Source organism: Hemitrygon akajei, chromosome 5 (assembly GCF_048418815.1).
Source record: "Hemitrygon akajei chromosome 5, sHemAka1.3, whole genome shotgun sequence".
Lineage (NCBI taxonomy): Eukaryota > Metazoa > Chordata > Chondrichthyes > Myliobatiformes > Dasyatidae > Hemitrygon > Hemitrygon akajei.
Window position 1 is genome coordinate 145075837 of NC_133128.1, and position 19214 is coordinate 145095050.

A 19214-nucleotide genomic window follows, 5' to 3' on the forward strand; every position below is an offset into this window, starting at 1 on the left:
CCTTACCAAGCCTACTCCACAAACCGTTTGACGTAATGTGAGAACCACAACAAGCAACAACACAACAGTAAAACCAGCCCATTTCTTTCTTCCTCACACCCAATCCCCTCACATAGATGTCCTCCAACCGCAGAACAGGCCTACAGGCCTTCAGCAGTCTCGCGGACGAGTCTCCAATTTTCCCAAAGGACTTTAGACACATAGACCCAGAGCTTCAACTATTGACCCTTGACTTCTGGACTTTTAGGCTTCATCTTTGGTATGGGTCCCAGGACTCAGCTGTGACAGGACCCCAAGCTCCAGGCTTTGAACTCTGGACTCACTGATGACAGGATACCGAACCTGAGGCCATGAACTCTGGTCTAACCGACTTGCATACCTAGGGGATTACAAGCTCTCGCATCCCCTGCTCACATGGACATCTGATCCGGGGACCAATGTGCCTGACCTATAAACTCTAGTGTACACTAACTTGTCTGTCAAACATGGGAACATGTTAAATCTAATGTTCACTATGGAGGAATAACTCCATGGGCCCATCTTGCACCCAGTAAATAGCTGGGCCAAAGCAATAGGAACATTCCTTGAAAGGTCCAAACATTGGGACCTAAACTTTGCAGGACTTCTCATGTTCTTCATGAATACGATTCACACCAAAAACAAACTGGTGTTTGGGATCATCACCGATGTTTTACAGGAGAACAGGAGAAAGAATGGGTTAATAAACATATCATAGGAATAGCATGGACACCAAACCAATAGCAAAAAGGCTTAAGTTTGGCTGAAAAGTCAGCATGTTTGGGAAGAAATACCCGTCAAATGCCAGCCACAGTAGGTCCTGGATTAGCTGATCTGGCAATCGCGAGTCTAACCGCAGACAGAGAGGCACAAAGTACATCGAGATTCTTTCCTCCATCTATTGTTCTGGTGCAAAGTATTTCCATGTGAATGAAGTCCTCCAACATGACATTCTTTTTCTGAGACCTGCAAATATGTGGGTTCCTCTCTTACTAAGCCAAGGTCTGAGAAGGTTGGCATGGAAACCGGATCTCTCAGCCCACCAAGCCCATGTCAAACATCAGCCATCCATTGGTATTAATTTTACATGAATCCCAATTATTCTTCTCACAGTCATGGCAACTCTGTGATCCTACCACTCACCTACACATTAGTTGTAATTTAAACTACTGATCCTCGTCATATGAGAGGAAACCAGAGCAGCTGGAGGAACTCCGTGTAGAGATAGGAAAAACATGCAAGCTCCACAGACAGCACCCAAGATCAGGACTGAACCAGAAACCAGTGCCATGAGGCAGGCGCTCTTCTGCCACTGTCGTTTTGGAACTTCAACAGGGTGATCAAATGGCCAATCCAAAACATCAGCTTGTTTCACGTGTGAGCCCCATTCAGGAACAACGTGAGACGTCCTGAGCAATTAAGGTCCCAGTGTGTGGAGCTTTCAAAGAATGTTCATATCCACATTGGCCCAACCATTGGTCCTCATATTTCCATGATCAAATGAAAGAACAGACTTAATGGGCCGAAAGGCCTAATTCTGACCCTATGTTATATGGTCTAGGATAACACAATTTGATGCATTGGTTTCAAGGCACTGTTCTCCGGGCATTAATTCTCCCCAAGTCTCTAATTATTGATCTTCCATATGAATGGAGAGGGACTAGGAATCTGTATCCTGAGATAAGGTGAATAAGTACCTGGGAAGCACCGAGGGAAGTCTCACACAGTAAAGCATGTTGTTTTCGGTCACTACCCAGGAACGTAACTGACCAGGTGCTGCATATCCAATGCTATTGATTGTAAATACAGCACAAGAAGTAGACTGCTAAGAACATAAAAGGGAGGAAAGGAGGAGAAGAAATTTGATGTGAACATTAATTCTGTTGCAGCCAGCTTTGAATTTATTCTGAATATAAAGTGGCGGCAGTGGATCCAGAAGAGCTTTGACGGGTAATGATTAACCCAAACAACAATGCTGCCCCCTGCTTATAGGAAAGCCCAGGCAACTGTAAAAATTTCCTAGAGGTTCCATCCACATCCACTGCAGCTGCTCAGATCCCATCATCGAAAACATTGCAACCGAAAGTTCTCAGAAAGCTGAAACAATGTGCATTTTTTGCCTTCCCTAATGATATATCTGCTGGTCTGCACTGCACAGGAGATTCCAGAATACTCCTGCAAAACTGGTGATGTGCTGCCAGGAGTTAATCAGGAGACGTGAATGTGGTATGTTTTTAATTACCAATAACCATTTCCTCTACCTCTGTCAGTTCATAATATCACGTTTCAAGGAATGTAACCCAATCTGACCACTTTCCCCACCAAATCTAAACACGATGATGATACTTGGAAGAAGCTGTGCCCATTTTACAGCCCACCTGTCAGCTGGTTCCTGTGCCCACGGTCAACAAACTGGGCAAACATGAGTCACTGTTTGGATGTGGTGGAGTTTCAGAATATAAAGACCAAGGCAGCAAAGCAAAGGCAGATCGAGAGAGAGAAACAGCTCCTTCACTCTGAGAAACCAGCTGGCTGATCCCACACGAGGCAGAATGAAATTCTTCCTCCTCGCCGTTGCTGCCGTGCAGATTCTGCACTGCTCGGGTAAGTATCAGGGAGAGAGGGCTCTCGGAAAGCAGTGAGTTGTTAATAATGAGCTTCAGTCTGTTCTATATCATCCAAGTGTGTGAAGAACTGATGGCCTTTCCTTTCTCCACAGGTGCACCAAGCTCAAAGTCTGCTCTGAGAGCATCAATGATAAAGCTGAACAAGATCACCAGAATCTCGAACCTCTGCGGTGTAACTGGGAGAAGAGTTGCAGATGTAAGTGTTCTTTGGTTTAAACATGTTTCACTGTCAACAGTATACAAAAACATTGCTTCCTGCACCGCACTTGACATGAACTAAGTAGTATATTGATAAAGAATTTAATTTTGCTAACATGAGAGATTTGGACTGGAAGCAAAATTCAAAACTTTTTCCAAAATTTAAATTCAGGATTTACTTTTGGCCAAAGTATTTCTAGACCCCATTTATCCCTCAATCATTTATTCATTTCTTTCTATTAATAAAAATTCTGGTCTCTTGAAAATCTTCAGTGTGACAGGTTAAGGGCTAATGCTCTCTTTGAGTAAATTATGTGTTTGAGAAGTTGAAATGTTCCAGGGAGATCTCTTTTGAATGTAAAGGCATGTGTCTCTCTAACTGGCATTTCATTAGAGTAAGAATACTTGGTTCAAAACCACGGTATTGAGGTGGGAGGGATGGTGAGAGTGAACTAGGTTTCTAGAACATGATGGTGGATGTAGATACAATAGTTCATTCAAGAGGCCTAGTATTTAGGGGAGCATGGTAGCGCAGGTTTTATTTATTTTTGATTTAGCAATACAGTGCAGAGTTGACCCTTTCGGCCCGTCACCCCAGCAAACCCACAACCCCGATGAACCCTAACCTACTCACCGGGCAATTTACAATGACCAATTAAGCTACCTGATACATCTTTGGACTGAGCGGAAACCAGCAGACCAGGAAAAAAATTCACGCATTCCAAGGGGAGGATGTACAGAGGCTCCTTACAGAACGGCGCTGGAATTGAACTCCAAACTCTGGAAAGCCCCGAGCTGTAATAGCGTTGCGCTAACTGTTACGTTACCTTGGCACACTTGACAGCACAACACTTTGTAGGGCCAGCTGTAATAACAGGGTTCGATTCCTGCCGCTGCCTGTGAGGGGTCTGTACATTCTCCCCATGACGTTTGGTCCTCCGTTTCCTCCCACATTCCGAAGAAGTACAGTTTAGGCCAGTGAGCTGTGAACATGGTATGCTGCTGCTGGAAGCATGGCAACTCTCGTGGACTGCTTAGCATAATCCTTGTTGATTTGATTTGACACAAATGACACATTTCGCTGCATGTTTTGATGTACACATGACAAATAAATCTAGTCTTTTATATTTGATCTCTTTAGACAGGCATGGGAATATACAGGGGAATGGAAGGATTGGGATCATGTGCAGGCAGAAGGGATTAAGATAATTTGATATTTTGTTCAGCACAGGCATCGCAGGCTGAAGGGCCTGTTCCTGTGCCACACGATGCTCAAAGTTCTAACACATACCACTTCTGTCACTAGGTTTATCGCACAGGCAGATTGTCATACAACGTGGATTTAGGATTTACTGTGAAAGAAACCGTCTGCTCCAAAAACTCCCGGCGTCCGTTTGATCATCGCAGCTGCCGATTCCGCTCTGGGAAGAATGCGGTGAGTCCTGGGTTTATTGTAGAACTGAAGCTCTTCAGTTTACTGAGTTGCAGCATAAAACAGGCAGTTATATTGAGTCATTAAAGGAATTTTGTAATGCTGAGTTATCTGCTAGTGTCTCCCTGACTCGGCGCCTACTGATGCCATTCAGCAATTTTACCTATACTTTACTTCCACAGGGAAAAGGTTTCTGCAAAAGCCGCGTTGAATACTTTGCTGGCAAGATTGTTGACATTGACGTGGATTGTCGAGGTTTGAGGACAATTGACAACAGAAGTAGATCTTTAGAGTCAAATGAAAATAGTGTTGAGGTAAGTTCACCATAATATAAATCAAGGAATGGGCTTTTTGTGTGTTGAATACAAATTTTCTTCATTTATAACTTTATGTTTTTCACTGTGTATAAGATTATGAGGTGCATAGACTGAATAAATATGCATAGACTTTTTCTTGTGGTTGAGGAATCAAGAACTAGAGAATATAAATTTCTGGATGAGAAGGGAAAGACTTAATACAAACTTGTCGGGCAACTTTTTTGCTCAAAGGGTGGCCAGTATATGGAATGAGCTGCTGGAAGAAGTGGTTGAGGTAGGGACATTAACAATATTCAAAAAGGTACATGGACAGGAAAGGCCTAGAAGGATATGGGCCAAACATGGACACATTGGATCAGCTTAGATTGAAACCTTAGTCCACATGAACCAGTTGGGCCTACAGGCTTATTTCTGTGCTGTAAGACTCTTTGGCTCATTCACTTGTGGTTCTGCTTACTTCCCTCTGAAAAGATATGTAACGGTGGACCATAAATTTGACATGCATCTGATTGATTCATTGGCAGTGACATTAGAAATCCATCATTGCTTGCACATGCCAATCAGCTGGTTTCTTCACATTGGCACTTTGTATGTATCGTCGGAAACCAAATTCATTGATGCCCTCAGTTCTTATTAACAAGCTCCAAAGCCTGAGCCACTGTACCTCCCTCTGAAACTGAATCCTCGACTTTCTCACTGGGAGACCACAGTCTGTGCTGATCGGAGATAACATCTCCTCTTGCTGACAATCAACACTGGCACATCTCAAGGATGTGTATTGAGTCCACTGCTCTACTCTCTCTATACCCATAAGTGTGGGCCTAGGCACAGCTCGAACACCATCAATAAATTTGCCGATGACACAACTAGTGTTGGCAGAATTTCAGATGGTGACGAGGAGGTGTACTGGAGCGAAATAGATCAGCTGGTTGGGTGGAGTCGCAACAACCTTGCACTTAATGTCAGTAAGACCAAGGAATTGATTGTGGTCTTCACGAAAGGAAAGTCGAGGGAACAAACACTAGTCCTCATTGAGGCATCAGCAGTGGAAAGGGTGAGCAGTTTTGAGTTCCTGGGTGTCAACTCTTCTAAAGATTTATCCTGAGCCCCAACATTATGATGCAATTACAAAGAAGGCACAACATAGATATTGAGGAGTCTTGATATGTCAACAAAGACACTCACTAATTTTTACCGATGTGTGGTGGAAACATTCTAACTGGTTGCATTGCCAGTTGGTATGGTGGGATCACTGCATAGAATCAGAAAAAGCTGCAGGAACTTATAAACTCAGCCAGCTCTATCGTAGGCACTAGCCTCCCCAGCATCGAGGGCACCTTCAAAATGCGATGTGTCAAAAAGGAGGCATCCATCATAAAGGACCCCATCACCCAGGCCATGCCCTCATCTATTTGTTACTATCAAGAGAGAGCTACAGCAGCCTGAAACTTCAAGAGCACAGACTAAAGAAACACACTCAAAGACACAGAAACAACTTCTTTCCCTTTGCCGTCAGATTTCTGAATGGACAATGAATCAATGCACATTACCTCACTATTTTTTCCTCTCTTTTTGCATTACGTATTTGATTTTTTAAATATATGCATACAGCACTTCTTACTGTAATTTAGTTGTTTTTTTTATTATGTATTTGTGGTGAACTACATATACCTGTCTGGACACGCCCCCCCCCCCCCCCCCCCGGCTGACTGCTCCTGTGGCTCCTCCCACAGACCCCTGTCTGACTGCTCCTGTGGCTCCTCCCACTGACTGTGGCTCCTCCCACAGACCCCGGTATAAAGGCGATTGGAGCCTGAGCCCTGGTCTCAGTCTCCAGGATGTAGCATGGTGGTCAATTGCTGCTTGTTCTTTCTTCCAGTCAATAAAAGCCTATATCTCGCCTCACGTCTCAGAGAGTTATTGATGGTGCATCAGTATTGCAATGTACTGCTGCCACAAAACAAATTTCACAACATACGCCAGTGATATTAAAGTGGATGCTGATTGAATTTGTTGAAACTTGATGCATGCAAGTGGATTTTTACCCTTTACTTCCTTTACTATTATTACTGAGAATAGCTCCTTATTTTCAGTACTTTAGGACAATAATGTCCTTTGTATAACTTTAATATTTTATCCATTCTCTCCTTTGCATAAAATCTATAAACATTACTCTTTTAATTACAGATGAACTTCAGGAGAGCACCTCGTCGAGGAATCTACAGACGTAAGTGCAAACCAAAAGATTATTAAGATTAATAGGACCACCTGTATTTAACTAGTTAAAATGAAACATGGGGACAAAATGTACTTTATTAATTTTGGATTCTATCTGAAAAAGTTGGGGGAGGGGGGAGGATCAAAACTGATTGAATCTGGTCAGAAATGGAGAATTGAAATCCTCGTCAAAGGATTTTAAAATGGGCCTAAAAAAGTGGTGATTCTATTCTCCATTGGATCTGAACGTAGTGGCATTAAAGGGAAAGTTATTTACATTCACACCATCTATCAGCTAATTATTGTTAACCCTAATCTTTAGGATTAATTGATCATTGAACTCACCAGTCAGGAGGTGAGCTGTTCATTCCATTATTTCCGACCATTAAAGGCCAACGTAGCAATTGTCTGCAGAAAAAAAGACAGGGGAATCATTAAATCACAACTCTGAAATCTAAGCTATTAACCCTTTTGAAATATATAAAAATATTGTTGTTAATCTTTGTTTACTGAATGAAAAACAAATAAATGTAAATACTTTAATATAGTCAACCAAAAGTGAAAAACATTTGTTTTTTATTCCAGGTGTAAAACAAGTCAGAAGAATTGTTGGCTAAGGGAGCAACAGATGTAAGTAGAATTTCAAGTCAAATAATCGCCTTTTGATTTTTAGTAACAATTGGTATATTGATTGCAAACTGGATGAGAAAAATGATAATTTTGTTGATTGTTTGATTCCAGAGTCCCAATGAGGATTCCAGAGCCCAAGTGAAACATCTGAAGGGCCAGGCTCGGTATGAAGACAAGAAGACCTCAGTTTGAATAAAGGAGATGTTACCAATTGTATTCTGTTTGTTTATAGGTGGGGTGGGAGAGTTGGGGAGGAAGGGTTATCAGTGTGGGGCTGACTCTGCAGACTCCTGACTGTATATTTTACTATAACTGGGAGATTCGATACCTTGTAAATGATCCATCCTTTTGTGTGTACTGTTTCCAGTGGATTAAATTAGAACTACCAGAGAAATAAATACTGATACTGTTCCAAATTTTGTTACTTACTTTACTGATCTAGTTTAGTATGGTCATTGTACATTGGGATTATGTCACCAAACAATTCTTCTCCAAATTGTGGGCTGATCATCCAGAGAACTGAGTTTAAATCTAACCACTGCCACTGGGAAAATTAAAGCCCACCAATTTTAATTAATCTACAATAAAAATTTAGCATCAGTAATAGTATTGAAAAGCATTGGCCTCATTAATGTCACATAGGAGCATCTTGACCTGTCTACTGATCATCTAATACTCTTCATTGTTCTCAGAGTCAGAAAGTAACACAGTCCCTTCAGCCTAATTGTCTATACCAACCAAAATGCTCTTCTAAGTTAATGCCATTTGCCTCTCTAAGCCTTTCCTATCCATGTACCCATCTAAGTCTCCTTAGAAGTGTCATTATTTTACCTGCCTCCACCATTTCAGCTAGTAGCTCACTCCATCTACCCACCACCCTCCAGGTGACAAAGTCATCCATCAGATCTCATTCAAATCTTTCTCCTTTTACTTTAACCCCAAGCCCTCTAGCTTTTAATTCCCCTCCCCTAGGAACAAGTCTGGGTACACTCACCATACCTGTAGCTCTTGTGATTTTATACAATGACCCAAGCAAAGGTTGAGACTAAGGATATTTAGCAATGAATAACAAATGATACCCTTGGCAGCAAAGCCTAAAACAAGTAATTTAACAGACACAGTCTGTCTGTTCCTTTGAGACAGTTGTTAATTGGATAGTTTGAGTGAGGAGCCATATACTGTAACACATTTTGTCAACATGGTGCCTTTAGTCTTCAGAAGATATGACACCTGTTTCTTTATCTAATCAGTGGTGGAATCAATTTATCAGAGTGAAATCTTCCACCTTCAATGGAAGTGAGAAAATTATTTTGATAAACTGAGAATGATTTCTGATTCATTTGCATCCTTAGATGACCCAAGTCTCATGGTCAAATAACATTCCACAGACTTGTACAGCAAACAACATTAACTGTGGCTGTTTCCTCCCTCAGCTGACCACTTTATGGTCACCTTGGATCCATCTACTGCTTCCTGTGGCATTCCAACTATTTGTTTTTGCCAGCAGTTTCTTTCCTTTCGTCGTTGCTTCCCTTTCGCTGCGTACAGAATCCACACTCATTGGCTATGCCAGATGGCGCAGTGTGAGGTAACCGAGTCCATAAGCCATTCTGCTACAAAGCTGACAAGACCCAACCTACCAAGGGTGTGGGAGCAATGGCTGGAGCACCCCAAGTTATGACCAGCTGTTTTACATATTGTATTTCTCATAGGTATGGCCATGGAAGCCACTGCAGCATTTTGTGACCTTGACCCACATGCTGGACCCATGGTTCCACCAATGGGTGCACTTGCAGGTTCATTGGTGAAATGACCAGCACTAAGTTATTGGGCTGCTCGTGTTCATTTATCACATGGGGCAAGCACAAACAATGCTCGATTGTGATAGTTTGAGCAGGAAGAATTCTCTGTTTGCTGGGGTAATAGTTCTGGTCGATCATCCACCCAAGACCCGGCTTTCGTGCACTGTGCATCCACATCAAGAAAAGTGAACTAGCGAAGGAATTTGCCACAGCCTTCTCCAAAGCACAAGAGTCTGAACCTCAACTACCATATGTAGTTCAGATTTGTGCTCAGTGGCCATCAAAACCCTTATCAAAATTGTGTTTCCTGTATTCCCATGTGTTAATTGTCTGATATGTATAGAGTCTATCATGTTTGGTTCACCTGCACTCTTTCCTGTTACCCTGCGTGTCTATCTGTCCAATGGATTAGCTGACACATTGTTCCCTCTCTTTTCCTGAGATAACTATTATTTTTCCAGGATTGTAGCAAGACCAGAACTTTTTTTTTCCAAACCCACTAACTATTGAGAAGATGGGGCAAGTTGTTTTCTTAAAGAACTGCAGCCTAATGTGCTTTCACATTGCTGCTGTGTCAGATTCCAGGATTATATCCAGCTCTCTCTTAACCACTTTACATTGACATTTCACTTTACAGGACTCAAGATTTACTTCTTTTTCTTCTGACTTTTAACGGCTGTTGGCAGTCCAACTTAAAGGTCCATTACTGCCATCAACTGGACTGGAGTGTGGTGTAGAGAGTTGGGAACTAAAACCCCTACTAGTTCTTTATCAATTGAAAACTAAATTACCCTGAAAAACCGACAGGGCGTTTCCAGGTTTTAGAATGGGCATTACTACTGCCATTTTCCACACAGAGGGAAGATGGCCTAGATTCCAAATATGATTCAGAAATTTTAATCTCATCTTAAAGAGAGTTGTCAGCTATATGTTTAAACATACAATATCATATATCATCCTTTCCTGGAGCCGTCTGACCTGTACTATTAATAGCTTTCATAAATTCAGACAAAGAATACATCACTAATGCTATCATTGCTATAGCTGGCTTCCAACACATCAGGGTATTCACTTAGAGCCTTATCCCTTCATTGTTAAGCCTCTTCACTTAAATTATCTTGATTTATGATTTGCAAAAAATGACCAAGCCAGTAATTCAATTCTCTGTTTCAGTAACAATTGTATTACCTTCTTTAATCAATTTTATTAGCCCTATGAATCTCCCTTATTTTTTTAATCATTCCCCAAACATCTCCAAGTTTAATACCCCTTCCAATACTATCATAATATGACCTCCAGTAAACCTTTCTCGCAACCTTCACTACTTTCCTCAGCTCGGTCTGTGCCCTTTTACACTTAATAAGGTCACTCAGAGAGTAATACTTCTTAACTGTCCTAAACACCTTATTTCTCTCTCTGATTGCCTCTGAACGCTCCTCAGTCCACCATGGTACAGCCTTTCTCCTATTAATGCCCTTTCTAGTAGGAATTGCTCCCTCTGCAGTTTGCTGAATAATGTGACATAACCTTTCATTACAGCAATCCACATCATCCTCAACATTCAGCCCTGATAGGCATTCATCACATAAAACCTTAAACCTCTCCCAATTTGCTTTAGTGAAATTCCACCTCCTAAAAGTGGTCTTCTGTCCCTTATATAAATCCACACCCAAGCTCATACATATAGGAAAATGATCACTTCCCAGTGTTACATCTCCCATGACATCCCACTCACTCACTCTAGCTAGAATATCGGAAACTAAAATTAAATCTATAGTAGTTTCAGAACTATTATGAACATTAAATCTCGTGCCCCTTCCATCATTAAGACACATAAGATGTGAAATATCTAGAACTTCCCCAACAATCAAACCATTACCATCACTCTGCGAACAACCCCACAGTGAACTAATGATGCGCATTAAAATCCCCACACCATACAATCCTTAGTGAGCTAGAGCTACATATGCTTTCCAGCAAATTAATCGAGAGCTTTCCAGAAGGATCATAAAAATTTACCACTTTAATGCCCCTACCTGTTGAATCAAATACTTCTACGACAGGTGCCTCATATACTTCATTTACATCTACAACTTTATGTCCTATCCCTTACCTTATACACCTTGCAACACCACCCCCTTTACCGACTAATCTATCATGCCTAATTACAATATAATCCTGCAAAGAAAAACTTAAATGTGGTAACAACCAGATTTCCTGAATACATATAACATCAGGTGGACTTAATAAATCAGAAACAAGCTTCTTAAAGTCTTGACCGTTAGAAATCAGGCTTCTCGCATTCCACTGCAATGTTCTTTTGTTAATTATGTAACTTCACAAGGAGACTGAAAAACAGATACTCCACCCATCAGAGCTTCATTTACAGCACATATCACCTGTTATACCCAGATACTTTTAGTAGCTTTCACAATAATTTTAATTTTCTCAGTGCGACTAGATGTCTGAGCAGTATAATTCACCACGTTATGAACATCACAAACTTCATTTTATCAACTAGTAAATAATCTTTAGTAAGCAAAGCATGATGCTAACATGTAGCCTTTGACATCACAGTATCTTCTCTGACTGGTAATTCTTTATCAATGGTTCATTTAATCTTTCGCACAGCCCCCGCATAAGACACACCTAACTACTTTAATCGCTTGAACTTCAGCTGCCTTCTTAAGCACTTCACATCATCTATAAGTTGCACAATGGTCTCCTCCGCACTTACAACATCTAAACTTTACGCATTCACAATCTTCCTATTGATGTTCCCCACCACACTTACTACATCTTAGTTTCCAACAACATACTGCTGCAATGTGCCCAAACCTCTGACATTTGCAACACCTAAGCAGGGGTGAAATATAAGCTAGAACATTATTACTAACATACCCCAGACTAACTTTATCAGGGAGCTTCACTTCATCTGAACGTATCAATATAGATAAACCATCCATCCTTTCCCCATTTCTGACAACTTGCAATCTCTTTACCTCCTTAACTTTGCATCCCAATAAACGAGATCTAACCTCTTCTATCGGAATCTCCACTGAACGCCTGTTGTAACAACCCCAACACCTTTGTTTTCAGTAGACAAAATTGGTACTATCCTTTTGCCAAGTAAAGTCTTCCGTCATAATGTCTTCTCACACTGCTTTTTATCCTTACACACAATTAACACCTTCTCTCTTAAAGTATGTGCACGATCTATATTCCCTGTGGCCACTTTTAAATCTGCATTAAATTTAATAGCATTGATGAAGGGCATCTGTTCTGGTTAAAATTTAAACAATACTTTGCAGTCTTCTTTCCTTTTTTTCCAAGATATTGATCCCTTCCTCTCGATCACTTGAAATCATTCCAATATTATGTTTCTTTTTCCATTTGCAGTTCCTTTTCCAGATCCTCTCCCCTACTTAAACCTATGCTATTTCCCAACATCCCCACACCATCCATAGCCAGCGCCACCAACCATCACTCCTCGAGCAAGCTCCCAGGTCTGACCACTCCACCATCCAGCCAGTCCTCTTCTTGTACGGTCACTCCGTTTTTTTCCCACTCTAGATTTAGAACGAGAGCAAGAGAGTTTAAAGGAGCTAGGTCTTAGGGCTACTTATGAGTTCCACCTTACAGGAATTTAAAACAGGCAAGTTTTCTAATTGTTGGTTAATTGTAAGTTAATTGAACTAATAATGAGCAGCAAGTAAAAAGGCTGAATGAAGCAGAGCATCTATATTGGAGAAGTAATTGTGTGAGTGGGCTAATGGAAGCATGGAGGTTCAGGAGGCTGAGAAAGTGGCCCAGGTGTTGGATGTATGTGTGGATCTTTAAAAAGGCTTTGGTGAGGAGGCATTTGCAAGGTCTTAGGTTGCTGTTGATCCTTTGTACTTCATTCAGTGTTGGCAGGATGGAAATAAGGTCAGTGGAATGTTCCTGCTACAAAATGTGGGAGGTCAGAGAATCTCCTGATCTCCTTGATGACTATGTCTGTGGGATGTGTACCCAGTTGTAGCTCCTGATAGACAAAGGCAAGGAAATGAAGTTGGTTCTGGATCATTTGGGCTGCAAGAAACATGATAGATGAGACATTTACTGAAGTTGTCACACCCAAGAAACAAGCTTTGGGCGGGTGGATGGTTGGATGGATGACCACCTGGGAGTAAAGGAAACTGGCAGTCAGTACAGGCTTCCACTGTGCCCATTCCACTTAATAGCAGGTGGACCTCTTCCTTGAGGACATCTTCAACAGGTAATTATGAAGGACCCTTGCCATCCAGGACATGAGCTCTTCTCATTGTTATCATCAGAGAGGAGGCACAGGAGCCTGAAGGTACACATGTTTAGGAATAGTTTCTTCCCCTCTGCCATTGGATTTTTGAACAGATCATTCTTCTACAAACTTAAGACCATGCCTCACTTTCTACTCTCATTTTACACTACATGCTTGATTTTTATTTTTTTTTTGACATAGTACTTTTTTAATGTATCGCATTGTACTGCTGCCACAAAAAGAATTGTGACATATGTCAGTGATAATAAACCTGATTCTCACAGCCTTGGAAACTTTTGAGAGGGAAGGGACTAGCAGCAGTAGTCAGGTCTCTGACTCAGAGGGAAAGGATCCAAGATGATAGGAGACCTGATAGTGAGGGGGACAGGCAGGAGGTTCTATGGCTACAGAAGAAAAGCCAGGATGGTGTATGCCTCTTGGGAGCCGGCGTCAAGAAAGTCTCTGAGTGGATGCTGAAATATTCTTTGGGGGGAGGTGAGCAAATATTTGGCCAAAATGACATAAGCAGTACAAGGGATAGGGCCCTGCAGAATGAGTATAAGGAGTTGGGTAAGAAACAGGACCTCAAAGGTAGTGATATCTGGATTACTCCTGGTACCACATGCTAGGGAGCTCAGAAACAGAAGGATTGGCCAGATGAATGTGACTGAGCAGCTAGTGCAGGCTTCAGGGATTCAGGTTTTTGGGCAATTGGGATCCCTTCGAGAATTGGGATGACCTGTACAAGAGGTTGTACTTGAGCCCGAGAGTAACTGATACCCTTGAAGGGAAATGTGTTAACTCCATACAGAAGGGTATAAACTAGATTGGCAGGGTGATGAAACTCTGAGTAGGAGCAAATTATGGGGTAAAACAGTAACCCAGTGAGAGCAAAATTAGTAATCAGGATTGCCAGAGATGAGTGAAGGAAATGTATACTCAGATAAACTGCATTTACAGCATGTCAATGCACCAGGAATAGATGGGGAGTGGCATGGTAGTGTAGCAGTTAGCATAGTACTGTACACTGTACACTGCCAGTGACCCAGGTTCAATACCACTGCTATCTGTATAGGAGTTTGTATGTTCTCCTTGTGACTCTGTGGCTTTCCTCTAGGTGCTCGGGTTTCCTCCCACATTCCTAAGATGTACAGCTAGGGATAGTAAGTTATGGGCATGCTATGGCAACAATTGTGGGCTGCCCCCAGCACAATCCTTGCTGATTTGATTTGATACAAGTGACACATTTCAATGTACTGTATGTTTCAATGTGCCTGTGACTATTAAAGTCATCTTTATCTCCACATGGATTGGCTCTGAGAGCTGGGATATTATAACCATAACCAAAACGTTCCTGAGAGAAGGACAGGACCAACAGCTCCATATTGCAGGGTACAGATGCTACAATTGTGACTGAGGTACAGCCTTTTTAATAAGGAAGTACGAAAGAGTAGTACTTACAGATGACATTCTTGGGGCATTGTCCAGTGAGGCCATATGGGTAAAACCCAGCAACAAAGATGGGAGGGTCACTCTAATGGGGCTGTAGCGGAGAACCACCATCCCCCCTCCCTCTACTCTCCACCAATAGTCAGCAGGACTAGAGATATTGTTCATAGTTATGAGAATAAGTGTTGTATAAGGGGGAGATTTTTAATGTCTCCAGTACTGACAAGGCTATCCAGAGTGTTAAGGGTCTGGAAAATTGAACTTGAAACTTTGTCTAGGAAATAATCCTCATTTGAAGGGCCCTACTCATGGACCTTCTCTTAGAGAAGGAAGCAGGGTAAGGGACAGAAGTGGCAATCAGGGAACAAGTTGTTTTCAGTGACCATAATGCTATTAGTTTTAAGATAGTAATGGAAAAGTTGAGGACAAGCCCACAGATTAGGGTCCTAAGTTGAAGCAGGGCTAATTTAGGGGGATTTAAGCAGAGTGATTTGGTGAGCATTTTGGAGGGAAAGGAATGGATAGCAATTGGGAGGCTTTTAAAAGTATGATATAAAGTATTCAGGAGCAGCATATTTTTGTTGGGATGAAGGGTAAACCTGGCATATTTAAGGAAGATTGGCCAACAAGAGATATCGAGGCTCTGGTCAAGAAAAAGAGGAATTATACTGTTTTACTGTGAACAAAGTTGCCATAAAGACACTGAACCTCATGGATATAGAAGTGTTTTATTCAACAAAAACAAGCAAAAGCATCATATTGAGACCCTTTCAGAGGAAAGGACCTCGCGACCCAAAATGACATAACAATTATATGCTAAAGATCAAAGGACATGTCTAAAGTTACAATGTATCTACAATGCTTCCTTTGAATCACATATAGTTTTCACACATCTCCTTCTTTGCACCCACACTCCAGACTCCCAAAATGAATCTATCTTTCCAAAATGTTTTTTTTTCTTTATACTGAGCCATACAACTGATCATCCACCTTCAGGAACCAGCCTTCATTACAGAGTACCGTCACCTTTATACTTCAACATGCTATTCACAACTTTCTGTTGCACTTTCTCAGTGTCCACTACCTTCGCATTTGCTGTGGGTCTGTTTCCATCAGCTGTGGTCAGTTCTGAAGCAGCCGGCTGCTGTTCATCACTTGGGTTCTCTGCAATGACACTGTTACCGGGTACACTTGATCTCCCGCTCTGTCTGTGAGGGAGACAAGAAAGTAGGCCATACCGTTTAACCTGATTCCAGTGTTTCCACTGGCTGCCTTGCTGGGACTGTACACCAATGCAGGTGTCATTCATCTAGAGCACCACCTGTGGTTTTATCCACCTGGTAAGTGAAACCTGGCATTTCAACCAGCTCTTTTACCATGACTTGGTCACCTGGCTGTGGGAGGACTATCTTCTTTCCCTCAAGCTCTCTCTGATCTGAAATATATCACTACTGCTTTGCTCAATCCCTCAATGTGTTACCCTGGTTACAGTAGAGATTCACATCTCTATGTAATCTTATTAAATTGTCAGTTGTAGTTTCTTCCTGTAGATTTGTAATTTCTGTTGCTTGTTCTTCCGCTGCCCTCCTCACACCGATTTCTGCCCTTTCCATTCCTTACTATCCCCTTTCTGGTGAGCCTTTACTTTAATCACTGCTACCTCCTCAGGCAGCTGCACTACTTCTAACAGCTCCTGACTGTACTTGGCCCCTCCCCTTGAGACCTCTTCATATGATTCCCACACATTACGTGCTCTCTCTCTCTCCTCCCCTCTCCTCCCCTCTCCTCCCCTCTCCTCCCCTCTCCTCCCCTCTCCTCCCCTCTCCTCCCCTCTCCTCCCCTCTCCTCCCCTCTCCTCCCCTCTCCTTTACAGGTCACATGCCCACTGCCCCTGTCTTATCCATATTATTTCTCCTTTTATTGAGTCTATGATCGCACCTGCCTGAGTCAGTGTGTCTATCCCCAGGATAGTACCTTCATTGTTTGGGAACACCCAAACATCTCCAAGGAGCTGCACTCCCTCAATTTCAAGTACCCAGTGCTGACTTCTCTCCACCCTTATTGTTTCACCTCCTGCACTGGTAATGTAAATTGCCTCTCCCGTCATGGACGAGGGTAGATTAGTTATCAATGCTGACAATCCTGTGTCCAATAACATTTCACATTGCTGGTCCCCTAATAAACCTTTTGTGTACATCTGTGGATGACCACTAATGGCAATAGTGGCTACTGTCAGCTGTTTGTCTGATCTCACCAGTTCTATAATCTAGTCAGCAACCAAATGGGAAAGAGAGAGTGCTGTTGTGGATTCTGCCTGCCTTCTTGAGTGATTTTCACACTTTTCTTTTTTATCACAACACTACCTCCAACCATGGCCTGAAAAGCCACAGCTGTAATAGATCATCTCCTTTCCCCTCCCTTGTCTTCTCCAGCAGTTCCCTTACTACATGCCTCAGCTGCTGACACAAAAAGCAAGTTCTCCATGATGTCATGACAGCTACATTCACCACAACTGCTTTGTGACTTTTCGTGCCCCTCCTCTGGTCTATCTCACTGTCCCATAATACTATCTTGGAGAAGGTCGATCCCACCACTATCTCCAAATCGAAAACTTCCTGGTGGGCTGAGCTCAGGCCTTCCTTCAGCATTTTCAGGAAGACAGGGTCATCCCTCCCTGGATTGTCCAACCCAGAATATTCCTCTCATGCTCGATATTTTCACTCTGCATAATCAATGACTGGCTCATCAGCTCTCTGAATAACTGATACTATTGTTCCCTAGTTATTTGCACCTGCCCTCCCCTCCCCCCATTGCTGCCTCCCCCTTTAAAGAAGCAGTATCTCTCTTCAGTGCTGGCATTCCCAATAGTTGCCCATGTACCATCCTGTCCGTGCTGTACTGTCCCACATATTCCTCGGGCACTTCCCTTTTACCAACATGTGGCTAACTTTTGGACACATCTGGTGAATTTCAATCATTTCCTGGAGCTTGTGCCAGAAATCTGCTTTCCCGCAGAGGTCCAAGTGTGAGGTTTAATTTCCCTAAGTAAGGGCAACTCTACAAAAAGCCCTGCTTCTCCTCAGGGATAATGGGCTTGTGAATGGCTGGCTTGGGTCATTAGAGTTCTCGACCTGAGGTTGCTTGACCTCAATTGGTGCTATCCCAATAGATATATCTGGGGATCTCCGCGTTAATTCCAATATTACATAAAATATAAATGATGGATAAAAATTAAACAGTAACACTTAAAACTGCAGGGTATGTACTCTACAAACTGTCTGTATGTCTGAGCTCATAATGCCTGTTATATTCCTTGGCATCTAACTGTTACACCAAAGTTACAGACATTTTGTTAAAACACACACACTCACAAATGCATCAGCCAAAATACCATTCCCAGGAAAGTATACATGACCCCCACCCCCTATGTCCCGAACTGTCAGTAACCACCCTTCACAACTGATGACCCTGTCTCACCAAATCAACACACAAAGTTCAGTCTCTTGTATAAACCCACATGCATGCATGCACACACACCACAGAACTTTTCAGCTCTCCGCCATGTTCGTGATACCTCATGATCCCAAAGCCACTGACTCGAACAGGTCCAAGTGTAATTGCTAACTTTAAAAATATTCACCCACTTAGACTGCTGAGATCGCACAAAGGTCACACAAAGGTATCCTGTACGAGCCCCCAAATGTTGTTACAAGAGCAACACCACTGGAAAGACACTGAAGCTAATGGATACAGAAGTGCTTTCTTCAACAACGATGAGCATCAGGCATCATATTGAGACCCTTTCAGAGGAAGAGGCCCGCTCAACCCAATTTTACATGATATTTTATATGCTAAAGATCAAAGGACAATTCTATAGTTACAATATATCTACAATACTTCCTTTGAATTACATATAATTTTCACACCTTCTTCTTTGCACCCACACTCCAGATACCTAAAATGAATGTTAACCAGCATTGTCTAATTTTCAATTAACTTGCATCCAAAGCTCCAGGAAACTATTGTCCAGGGCTGCATTTTAAACTTAATCTACAATCCACTTTCAGGTCTAAATATTGGTTGCAGAAGTTAATATTGTGCTATATAACTTAGAACATACATTGGGTTTAGGAGGTTGGGGAATGAGTGAATCCCTTGAAGACTAAGGAAAGATTAAGAATACTCTAAGAGGGGCATCAGGAGGTAAAGAGATGGTTAGTTGTATAAGTTGCTGATGAGGCAGCG

At 42.1% G+C, this 19214-nt stretch overlaps 1 protein-coding gene across 1 annotated transcript; it reads left to right on the top strand.

Moving 5' to 3' along the window:
* The first annotated feature begins 2466 nt into the window (after positions 1 to 2466).
* LOC140728272 (secreted phosphoprotein 24-like) lies at positions 2467 to 7855 on the top strand. Its single transcript, XM_073046767.1, has 7 exons — positions 2467 to 2622; positions 2738 to 2841; positions 4150 to 4278; positions 4458 to 4589; positions 6780 to 6819; positions 7395 to 7439; positions 7551 to 7855. The coding sequence occupies exons 1-6, from the start codon at positions 2571 to 2573 to the stop codon at positions 7424 to 7426; spliced, it is 489 nt and encodes a 162-aa protein (XP_072902868.1). The 5' UTR covers positions 2467 to 2570; the 3' UTR covers positions 7427 to 7439; positions 7551 to 7855.
* Positions 7856 to 19214: the final 11359 nt, after the last annotated feature.